Source organism: Nannospalax galili, unplaced genomic scaffold (assembly GCF_000622305.1).
Source record: "Nannospalax galili isolate Female #2095 unplaced genomic scaffold, S.galili_v1.0 scaffold668, whole genome shotgun sequence".
NCBI classification, from domain to species: Eukaryota; Metazoa; Chordata; class Mammalia; order Rodentia; family Spalacidae; genus Nannospalax; species Nannospalax galili.
The window spans coordinates 531,117-543,009 of NW_008358090.1; the positions used below are offsets into that span (position 1 = coordinate 531,117).

General features: G+C 51.1%; 1 protein-coding gene across 4 annotated transcripts in view; it reads right to left on the reverse strand.

Moving 5' to 3' along the window:
• Positions 1-709: 709 nt before the first annotated feature.
• Lmf1 (lipase maturation factor 1) overlaps positions 710-11,893 on the reverse strand; it is a 102,031-nt gene continuing 90,847 nt past the window's right edge. For 3 of the 4 annotated variants that reach the window (XM_029557739.1, XM_008856158.3, XM_029557740.1), the window contains 5 exons: positions 8,471-8,654; positions 7,850-8,003; positions 7,458-7,641; positions 6,794-6,906; positions 710-920 (listed from right to left, as the gene is read on the reverse strand). In XM_029557739.1, the coding sequence (XP_029413599.1) occupies positions 734-920; positions 6,794-6,906; positions 7,458-7,641; positions 7,850-8,003; positions 8,471-8,654 (822 nt within the window). In that variant the 3' untranslated portion in view covers positions 710-733. Of the gene's footprint in view, positions 921-5,556; positions 6,233-6,793; positions 6,907-7,457; positions 7,642-7,849; positions 8,004-8,470; positions 8,655-11,893 lie in introns of all 4 variants that reach the window. The other variant, XR_003847502.1, reaches the window with a different exon arrangement.

Genomic DNA, 11,893 nt, shown 5'->3' on the forward strand with positions numbered 1-11,893 from the left:
GGGCTGCCCTTTCCCCCAGGCGGGCTGGGAAGGGGCCCTCCCAAGCCCCCCCTTTGTCCCCCCCCCCCCCTCAGTTAGCCTCCTTGACTGAACCTTCTTGTCCCTGCTGGGATCTTCTGTGGTGTGGCCCAGGGGTGAGCAACATGAGCTCCAGACACAGGGAACAGAGGGAGGGTGGCAGGGAGCTATTCCTAGTGTCCCAGCAGTCATTGTAGCTGGTGACCCCGGACAGTTCTGCCCATTCAGTGATAGGAAGTCTTACATATTCCTGGCCACAGTCCCCACTTGACAAAGCTGTACTGGGTCCTCTGTAGGTCACCCATGTGAAGCTAGGGAAGTGGCCATGAGCTGAAGACAGGGTTTCTATCCACCACCTCACAAATGCAATTCCTACACTGGAGTATGTGTGTGGAACACATGAACTCATGTTTCTGTGGGTATGTTCCCAAGTTGGGTGGGAGGGGCCCTGGGGTGAGGAGGGACTGGTGCTTGTGTAACCCTACTGTGTGGCCACATGTAGGGCATGGGGGTGTTTAGGGGTTTCTTTCTATAGTGGGGAGAGGAGAGCAAGGTGACACACAAGGACAGAGGCTGGAGGACTGACAGTTACAGAAGCACAACTCTTTTCCATTCTCTCTTCTTGGCAGGCCCAAAGGCTGCCCTGTCATAGTGTGGGACCCATGGCCACAGTGGGAAGTCCAGGGAGAGCAACAATTAGCCCCTGATCTTTATTTCAGGATGCATCTAGATGGGGTTCTGGCAGTGGCCACTCCCGTGCCTTAAAGTACTCCTTCAGGTCCTCGAGGCAGAGTGGGGGGAAGTAGGGACCAATCCGCTTGCGTACCCACCACTTGCCCTGGGCAGCATGCTGGCCGCTGGGAAGGCTGAACCGGTACCGGTAGTGTTCTCCTCGGATCCATCTGTGGGGAACAGTGCCATCAGCCTGCTGCCTCTTTGTCTGAGGCTGTGGCTTCCCAGAGAGGCCTTGGGGTCTTGATTCCCACTGGGCTCCTCAGAGTTCCCCAGGCTAGAAGACAGGCCCAGGCCCCTGCAACCCATGGGTGGCCCTTTACCAGCTCCATGACCAAAATGTTTCCAGGTCTATTAAGTTTTAGACATAGAATGGGTGCATGTGGGCTCACACACTGTGTCCTGGGGTTTGAAGGAGACCCTAGGTGATGCTCCTCACAGCCCCTGGTTCACTTTCCCCAACTTGTCCTACCAGGGTGTGGGCAGGATACTGCAAGCCCCACAGTGGGGCCAGGGAGGGACATGCTCTTCCTGTCTTGGCTGTGAATATTGAGGCATCATTAGTTCGGGTGGGGCAGTCATCCCTCTTTCTCCTCAAATACAAATCCCAAGTGGGTAAGAGTCTCTGAGGGTGGACACTAGTGGCCAGCATGGGGGCTGTGGCTGGCTAGTGCTGATCAGAGCCGTGCTGGACCCCACAGATGGACATGGAAAGGGCAGGGCTGACGAGAGATTCCTATGAAGGCCTTCTCTTCCTGAAGTTGGGGTCCTGACCCTGTATTCTACTAGGCTTGGGGGAGGGCAGGGATGCAGGGCCTCTGAGAAGGGCCCTGTTGTGTGATTGCTCCATCTCACTGAACTGCCTTCATTTTCTTTCAAGACAGGATGAAGGTCTAGGGTGGCAGGGCTTATACCTTAGAGGCAAAGGGGAGGGGGCTGGTGGGGATCCCTGGACAGTGGGAAGGTGTCCAGCATTGGGCCTGAGAGGCTGGGAAAGAGCCAGAGCCTCCTGATCTCTCCAGGTCAGAGAGGGTAACCAGGAACACTGCTACTACCCCTGGAAGATTCCAGAACCTGTCTCAAGTAGGAGCTTAAGATCAGACTCTATGAGAAATATCTTGTTAAACTACAGTATGGGATCCCAGTCAGGACCTGGACACTGTCCTACCAGTACATTCTGTCTTGTAACACTCTACTCCTACCGTCCACAGTCTCTGATCATCTCAAGAATGCTACATAAATGGAACCCTACAGTGCGTGGCCTTGGGGACTGGCTTTTTCCACCCACCATGGCCTCTGGAGGCTCACAGGTACTTCAGACCTTATGCTGTTGGGCAGTGGTACCCAAGGCAGGGACATCCTAGATGGGGATGTCCCATGGTCTATGCGGTTCTCCTGTGGAAGGAAAGCTGGGCTTTTTCAGCTCCTGGCAGTCAAAGCTGCTGTGAGTCTGTATGGGTTTTGTAGGGACTGGTTTCATTGCTTTGGGTTAAAAGGCTGTGAGCAGGAGCTCAGCTCATCTCAGCTTTCACTTTTAGGGCCCATGGAGTTGTGCTTCAGGGCAGCTGTGACACTTGCCTTTCCAGCAGTCATGCCTGAGTGCCCTGATCTCCCAGCACCTTTGTGGCTTTTCAGCTGTCTCTGCTTTTCATTTCAGCCATGTTGAGAGGAATGGTAGTGTTTCCTCCAGGTCTGATAGAACTGCCTGCTCTTCCCAGGCTAGCTGCTTCCCACACACCGGGCTGGTCACATGTGGGTGGCATCTTCTTATCGATAACTAACCCTGTGAGTTGGTGGTGTGTGTGTTCTGAGTGCCTGCTGTTTCATACCTTGGTGTTCCACTGAGGAGAGGGGCTCCCGCTGTGGGTGTGGGTGTGGGCTCACTGCTTTCTCTTCCAGCTCTACCATTTTTCTTCACATATATTGCAGCTTTGTCATGATGCAGACACCCTCAGGACCTTCATGTTCACTTGTAAGGATGCTCCCCTTTGCTTCTAATAGTCTATCTGCACTGAGGTCACTCTTATTAATTTACATGATGTATCTTTTCTCAGCTTTTTACTTTCAATCTGCCCATGCAGGTTTGAGGTGAGCATCTTGCAGCATGGCATGGTTAGGCTGTGACTTCTCAGATCTGCCACTCTCCTTAGTATAAATATTTGCATGTTATGGTTTATGGCTATCATTTTACTTTTTGTTTTCATTTGTTGTTTTTATTTTTAAAGGATGTCTGGCTGTGTTGTCCAGGCTTGTCCTAAAACTCCTGTACTCAAGCTACCCTCCCACCTCAGCCTGCTGTTGGCTAGGACCAAAGGTGTGTCTCTACCAAGCATGGCCAGATTCAGTTTTTAATTTTTTTCCCCTATCTCGCTATAAGTCATATAAGTATATATATTTAATGATTCATTCTTGAGGGCTGGAGAGATAGATCAGTTGATAAAACATGAGGACTTGAATTTGATCCCCAGAACCCACATTAAAAAAAACTGGGTGTAGGGGTTGGAGAGATGGCTCAGCAATTAAGAGCATTGGCTCCTCTTGCAGAGGACCTAGGTTTGGTTCCTGGTACCCACATGGTGGCTAACAACCGTCTGTAACTCAAGTTCCAGTGCATTCAACACCCTCTTCTGACCTCCCTATTACAAGACACAGATGCACTTACACACATGCAGGCAGTACATTCATACACATAAAATAAAAACAATTAAAAATAAAAGCTGGGTGTGGTGGTGCATACTTGTAATCCCAGTCCTGGGGAGACAGAAGGGTTCCTGGGCTTGCTGGCCAGCCAGCCTAGCTGAATTGGTGAGCCCTAGGTTCCAGAAAAGGACCCTGTCATTAAAAAGGTAGAGAACACCAGAGGAAAAACAATAAACATTGTTCTTTAACCTCCACATTCAAGATATACCTACAAATATACCCTACACACACAGTTTTGATTTGACCTTTTTTTGGGGGGTCTTTTTGAGACAGGGTCTCCCTGTAGCTCCTGCAGGCCTGGAACTCGCCATGTAGGCTAGCCTCGATTTCAGAGATCTTGCTTCTGCCACTCGAGTGCTAGGATTAAAGGCATGTGCCATCATACCTGGCTGCCTTTTTAAAAAAAAATTTATTTTTATTTTTGCCTGCATGCATGTGAGTGCACCCATGTTGTTCAATGCCTGTGGAGGTCAGAAGAGGGCATTGGATCCCATGGAACTAGTTACAGACAGTTGTTAGCTACTATGTGGGTGCTGGGATTTGAACTCAGGTCCTCTGCAAGATCAGCCAGCGCTCTTAACTGCTAAGATCTCTTCAGCACCCCCACCTTAATCTGTTATTCTTAGTACATTATAAGCATATGGGTCTGCTGGTGTCTTGACCAAGCCTCTACCCGCCCTCACCCATTTTTTAAAAAAATTATATATATATATGAGTGTATTGCTGGAATGTATGTAAGTGCACCTGTGTCATGCAATGCCTGTCAGAAAAGTGTGTCAGCTTCCCCTGAAACTGGAATTATGGCTGTTAGCTGCCATGGGGATGCTGGGAATCGAACCTGGGTCCTCTGAAAGAGCAGCCAGTGCTTTTAACTGCTGAGCCTTCTCTCTAGCCCCCCCCCCATTTGTAATGGAAGGGTCTTGACTATCCTTCCACGTGAATTTTGGACCCCTAGGGCATGACATAACCTTCACTTAGCTGATTACCGAAGCCCCTTGCTTTCTTTCTGTTGGAAGAGCTCGTCTGTTGTTTCAGTGATGAAGCATCTGGTTTTCCTTACTTTGAGGATGGCTTGGTCTCCCTCTCATTCCTGATGGCATCTTTGTTGGATGAAGTTCTGGTTGGATGGTGGGCAGACACTGATCCTCACAGTGTCTTTTGACCCTCAGTGACAGGGTGGTAGCTCTGGCTCTGACTTCTCAGCTCCTTTACTATCTATAATTTCTAGATGTCTACTGTGTCTTGGTCTGAGTCTTTCTAGGGTTTACCATTTGGGGTTTAGTTTACTGACCCTCCAGATCTGTGCCTTTGGTCAAATTTAGGAAGTTTTCATTAATTGTCTTTCTAGCCCCAGGCTGTTCCTCTTTCTCCCAGAGATCCTGGGGGACAGCTATTTCAGATCTTGTCGCAATCCCAGGCCCCACGCTATGCTCAGATGTTCGGCTGGTTGCCCACGATGGGTCATTGCTGCCTCTTCCCTCACATTCCAGTTCTTCCTGTCCTCCTCCAGTACTCTATTCCAGGGACTGTTTCTCTATTCTGAGTCTCTTCTTGGTTCTTCCTCTGTCTTCTGTTCTTTGCTGTTTTCATAAGTGCTGTGTTCATAATTACCTCCTGGAGCGATTTACAATCACTGTGTGGAAACTCAGCTGTTGTCATCCACTGTCTTTTCTAGCTTAGTTCAATGTCTTTCTGGTTTTGGGTATGACAACTGGGCTTTCATTTGAAAACTAACAGTTTGGGTGTTAGGAGATCCAACATCTTATGCAAATTTTCAGTTTGTACGGCTCCTCTTAACTCCATGCCAGACTTTCTACTTGGCTTGGCCTTCACCCTAGGCAGAGGTGGAACTCCCCAGATGCCATGAAATCAGGTTTGTGGTTGCATGCTATGACTAGTATCTGGGTCACCATGGGCCTCCAGAGGCTCAGTGGGTGACTCTCTTTGTTCAGAGTGGGGTGCACGTGCCCCTGGGTCTCCATGATATGTGGTGGTGTTCTGTTCCTTTGGCTGGGGTAGAGTGGGATGGCTGTAGCTCCCATCTCACCAGCTGCTCCTTTATCTCCACATCTAGGAAATGAGGCAGCAAGAAAACCTGGCACTTACCTCCATTTTAGAGTTGGTGCTGGTGTCCAGCAGTCCCTCACTGGGGTATTCCCTCCACTCTTCATAGTTCCTATGTTTACTTCATGGATGGTACCCAGGCTCAGTACAGGGCAGGGAGGTGTCTGCTCCATCTTCCCACTGTGGAAGCTCTGGTCGCCATCCATTTTAGAAAGTTACAGCTGGCCATGGTCAGGCTGAGTCACACCCAGTCACACGCAGCTCTGTGGCCAAGCATAGCCCATAAGGTTCAGCAGAGTGCAGGCTCTGTGTTTATTGCTTTTAGCTGCTTTCCACATTTCTCTTGAAATACTAATTCACTGCCAATTCACACAAAAGGTGAGTTGGGTTTGTGCCTTCACTTCCATAGCATCTGCCTGCAGGCAAGGCTTTGTTTCTACAGGGTGCTCCTGATTGTTTCCTCAGTCTGGGGCCAAGTCAGGGGCCAAGTCAGAAGACCTCATCCTAGCCTCTGCCTTCCATCCAGGTGACGACTTAGGGACTCAGGCCTGAAATGTCCACCCTGGGGGCTGGGACACAAACCTAAGACAGCAGCCAGGTCTCTGATACTTCTTCACCTGGGGCATTCAGGCAAGGAGGATGGTCTGAGAAAAACTGTCCAGAGTCTGGAAGGACGCAGCTCTAGACCAGAGAGGCCTGGCCACTGGATCTGGAAAACCTAGAGACACATGTCTGCCTCAGGTATGTACCTAATCCAGGTCTCCTGGTGGTTGCAGGGTGCTATGCAGGAGAGGTGGCTATGCAAGAGGGGCACCTGCAGCTATCCCAGAGGGAGCAGGGTGGGGAGAGAGTGGAATTGGCAAACCCTAGATAGAGATTGGCCCCTGGAGAGGGATGTCCCCCATCCCCAGTGCCATGGTATATAGTACCAAGAGGGTTCTAGAAACAGCACTTGTGTGGATGTGTGGATCCCTTGCTTAGGCTGCCAGACTTGCAGCTGCTTACTGACCCATAGCCCCCCTCCTGACAGCCTCTACAGTTGTGGGCAGCTCCAGGTGCAGCTGTGCTGAGGCTTCTACAGGGAGAGATAGGAACTCGTTTTCTGTCAGCATCAATAGTGGGCAGGGCACATGGGAAGGACAGGGCCAGCTCAAGACTGCTCAGTCCCATAGTCTCTGGCTGCTACTCAATTCCACACCATGTGTTGGAGTGCCAAGTCAACTTCAAGTTAATGAGGCTGCCCATCAGCCACAGAGTACGGTGAATGAGAGGGTCTTACCTGGGGGGAGCCCTACCCTCGAAGGGGTTGAGGGCGAGCATGGATAGGGTCTCAGCATCACTAGCCAGGAGCTTGCCCGCCAGGTGGATGATCCATTCGTTGTGCTCGTAGGTCTGGGGGGGATGGGGCTTATGAGGTTGGGGTATGAGGACAGCGTCACCTTGACCTGACCAGCTGGCACTCTCCCAGGTACAGCCCCCTCCTGATCACTCAAAACATCATCTGCAGTCCTGGGCGCTCAAGGTCAGGTTTGCCAGGATTCAGTTTCCTCTGAGGGCCCACTCTTCAACTCTTCAGGGGCTGCCTGCTTCCTACTCTGTTGGAGAGTCTGTCCTGGTTGGGGGGGGGTCACTCTGGTGAACCAGCCCTTAGCCCTATTCTCTACCTGGCCACCTACCCTGGTTTCAGTTTCCTCTTGGTCAGGATAGGACTGTGTGTGTGAGAACAGAGAATACCGGACACCCACATGTCCACAACACCAGCCTGGGGCTTCAGGGAACTGGGCTTTCCACAGGACTCCTCTTGAGGTGGGTCTAGGTCAGAGCAGGGCCTGTTCAGTGCCTCTGGTGGGATGGACCTCTCCTTAGCGTCCCTTCTCTCTCACTCGATCCCTCAAGGGAAGGAAAGCCTGCTCTAGCAGGGCACCTTGGTGGGACATCATTACCTGGAAGGCTGCGAACCACATAAGCCAGTCCAAACGGTAGTGGTAAGGGGAGATAAGGCACGGCTGCTTCCAGGGGTCACCCGGCTTGCACTTGAACTCATAGTCCTCCCACACTGCGTCAGGCATGCTGGCATTGGGGCTAGCTGTGCCCTGCAGGATCACTTCAGTCCGCTCCTTGGTGATGCTGGGAGAGACCAGGGAAGGCTAATGTGTCCACATCACACTAGGTGAAAACTCTGCCTCTTTGTCCAGTGATGGGTGTTCTAGACCTCCCTCAAGCTAGGGAAAGGACAATAGGGGCAGGTGACATCATAAGCCCATGCTTTCCCAAGGTGTGTTAGGATAGACAGGAGGACAGCTTCTAGTGCCCAGCCAGGATTCCTGGCTCATACCTTCCAAAGGCTCCGTAGGTGTTGACGATCCTGAGTGGGTTGAAGGAAGTGTTCATGACCTGCTTGGAGCTTAGCAGGTTGACAACCACAGGCATGCTGAGCCAGGCCACCAGGATGCCCAGGGAGAAGTTGACCACACGCCGAACCATGCAGCCTGGCCCAAAGGTGGGGGGTGGTTCTCACCAGCCAGTCTCCTGACCCCAGGGCAAAGCTGTGCTATCCACTTCAGCCTATCCTCAGGAAACCATGGCTGCTATTCTGCCACTTCAGGCTCAAGAAAGCCTAGAGACACACACAGCTGGCCATGTAAGTGTGTGTCCCCATCCACAGGCTGGGAAGGGTAGCTCAAAGGGTAGCTCAAGCCCCCCGCTATGCTTGAACCAAAAGCACTTCCTGAGGCCAATGTGGATTCTGAGATGACTGTCCATGCAGGTGGCTAAAGGCCAGCTGTCCCTGGTCCTGGCCTGATGGAAGGCCCTAGATAGCAGAAGCCTCCTCCCAGGAGGAGGTGCTTCCTCTACCCTTCTCTTTTGAGTGTGGTAGGCTACCCTCCCTTCCGACATATTCATTAGGCATTAGGCACAAGGGTCATGGGGCTGGCTGGAGTCATTTTCCACCTACCATATCTTGGCTTAGACTTGACCTCTCTTGCTTCTTTCCTCTGCATCCCTAGGACTTGGTCCTTCAGGCCTCTAGGTCTTGAGGGAAACAGGAATCCCAAAGCTGCGTCATCGAAGCAGGCGAGGCTAGGCACAATGGTGAGCCAGTTCAGGAAGCTCAGGTTCCCACTGATGATGAGGATCACCTGCAATTGAAGAACTGCGATGTGGTGTGCTTGGGACCCAGGCCCACCTTCCTCCATGTATCTGTGTCAGTGTCCATGCCTCAGTAGCCCAGGACAAGTTGAGAGGGGCTTCTGAGCCCCTCATTTCCAGCCTGCCAGTCACCTAAGCCTGGGACCATGATCCCAGGCCCTCTCTAAACTTGCAGTTCCTATTGACACCCCAGGTACAGAGCCTCCAACAAGTTGGTGTGGAACCCATATGTGAGCTGGCAAGTCCAGGAAAGTGGGGCCTTGGCAGCCTGGGCTCCTTGGGATCTACTGTAGTGGCAGATCTGGTTAAGGCAGGCCTGAGTGTGGTAACAGGGGTCTATCTAGAAGTAGGGGTATGAGAGCCCCAAGGGAACTGAAATTCATGCAGGGGCAAACAGAACCAGTGACCTAGGGCTTAGAACAGTGTGGTGACTACCATGGAGACCCTTGAGACCTGATGAGGGACAGTGGCAGCTGGGCAGGAGTCAGGAACAGTGTAATGGAGATGTGTAGACAAGGCTGCCTGGCCTTAGCCTAGACCTTTAAACTCACTGCACTGATACACTGATGCAACAGCAAAACTGGCCTGCACTGTGTGTAGCTATACCACTCAGACACTCCAACCTTGAGACACTCCCTGGAGCCAGCACCCTTCACACTCTCAGGATTTTGGGCTCTCTTGAGTGTCACAAAAGGAAGTAACAGTGGCTTCTAGGATACTGTGAAGGGTCATCCTATAGGGATACCATCCACTCTAGAGTCCTTCAATGGATATAGCTGAGACCAGCTTGTACCATTGTGAACAGAGTGCCCCTGGCCTGTATAGATGGAGCTGGTCTGTGCTGGGCTCCAAGGTTGTAACCCTATGACTGGCAGCAGGGTTTCACAAACAAGTGGAGCTGAGAGCTGTGGCTCTCTCCATGTCACCAACATATGGTGCTGCCACCTGGCTAGAGAGTGCCACATGTGGCCTCAGGTTGGGTGCCCTGGTTTGATCAACACACCAAGTGTCAGGGATATCCCCACATCCTCTTTTCTCTCTGAAAATCTGGGTGCCTTGTTGCTAAGTGTGAGCTTTCTCTAGTGTCCCTTGGTTACACACCCTGTAATCACATCTTGCCTTTTTAATGGGCCATTTGAAGTTTTAAATTTTCATAAAGTCTAATCTATCAATTTTAGGAGTTGACAATCAGTGCTTGCTTTCTGTTCCATCTGAGAAGTGTCTTTCTACCCCATGGTGAGACTTCTCTGAGCTCAAGGCTAGCTGCCGGCCTGTGAGCTTTATGTGCCTTCTTCCTTTCAGATAGTCATTGTGGATGGACATGGTCTAGCAGCTGGAGCAGCAGGACAGACAGACTCTGCTTAAGTTCAGTATGACCCAGTAGATCAAAGGTAGCAGGGGTGGGGTGGGGTTCCTGGATGGAAAGGTGGGAGAGGAGGCAGTTCTGACTCCCAGAGTTGGAGGAAGATGTGAGACACTGGTGAACCATGCTGGGGAGATTGAGGGTAGCGGGGAGAGAAAGATGACCTGGGAGGAGAGAGAAGACTGGCTAGAGGGATTGTTAAGGGGCTAGAACAGTGGACCTGGCACATAAAAGTTTGTTTGGGAGCAGATGTACTGAGGTGTGTCCTTAGGTTCTGGTTACATCCCACTGGCCAAGTCTGAGCCTACAGGAGTGGACCAGGCTTGGCTCTGCTCCATGGTTGTGCAGGTGTCTGAAAGTGTGATGGCCTACACTGCAAGATGTGAAGACAGACATTGGCTCTGCCACTTCCCCTCCTGAGTTTCAGTTATAGCCCAGTTTAGCAAGGACTCTTGGTCAGTTGTCAGTTTATGGACTGAAATGTGGTTTGCAATATATGTGCTCACAGCTCTTCCTAGGTTAACTGGGAAAACTGGTTGTGTGATTAGAATGAGAAATGTTTCCCACAGGCTCAGTCAGATATTAGAACACTTGGTCCCCAGTTGGTGGCACTGTTTGGTGAGGTTATGGAACCTTTAGGAGGCATAGGATTGTTGGAGGAAGCACATCATTGGTGAAACGCTTTGAGAGTTTATAGCCTCACCCCACTTCTAGTTTGCTCTCTCACTTCCTGCATGTGGATAAAGACAGGATTTCCCAGTCTGCAGCAGCATACCTCCCCAACCATTCTGGACTCAATGCTCCCTTTAGGATCTTAAGCCAAAATAAACTCGTCTACAAGTTGCTTTTGGTCACAGTATTTCATAACAGCAACAGAAAAGTAACTATAACACTGATGTTCCCAGATCTGAGCACAAAAATAGTTATTTCTTGTTCTTCTCTGCCTGAGGAGTTACAAAACTCTCCTCAGCATTCTTTGGCTGGCCTGGCTGATTCTGGGGCTTGGGAGGGTCCCTGACGATGGTCAGGTGGTCAGGCCAGGCTCAGAGGTAGTCCCTGGACTGTGGTTGGGGGCTATGGCAACCACAAGTGAGGCTGCTCAGAGCCCAAGCTCCCTCATATTGGGGAATGCAGGCCTGGGTTCTTTAGAGTACTGTAGAAGCCAGCTGGGTACCTGTGAAAGACACCTGAGCATCCTGTATTTGTTCCTGGCAGCTGTACCAGCCCTGCCTGTTACCCTCTATAGCTGGCCTGGTTTGCAGAATCAAACCTCACTGGACAGCTGGAGCTTCAGGATGCAACTTCCATGTGAGTTTGTCCCTCCTTGAGGGTTGGTGAGAGAAACCATGTCATTCCAATTTTACCCCCCTCTCTGGCCCTAGATAAACTAGACCATGAAGTACATCTCTCTCAGGCCAGAGCAAGGCCAAGGCTGGCCAGGGTCAGGGTGACCTGTGAAGAACCAATGGCCCAGCCTTCATCAAAATGAGTCTAGTGGGCACCAGTGTCCAGCACACCTGACAGGAGGGGTCTTGAAGATTAGCCTTACTTACTCTCACTTGCTTATACCTATGAGGAGGTATCCCGAGTCTCAGCATGGACTCCAACACACATGCTGTCTCTCTGGAGCCTACAATGATCAAGACCTGCCCATGATGTTTGTGCTGTGATGTGACTGATCCTCTGTGGTAGAAGTAGCATCAAAAGTTATCAGGACTACTGGGCGTGGTGGCACATGCCTTTAATCCCAGCACTTGGGAGGCAGAGGCAGGTGGATCTCTGTGAGTTCAAGGCCAGCCTGGTCTACATAGTGAGTTCCAGGACAGCTGGGGCTACAGAGAGACCCTGTTTCAAAAAGACCAAAAA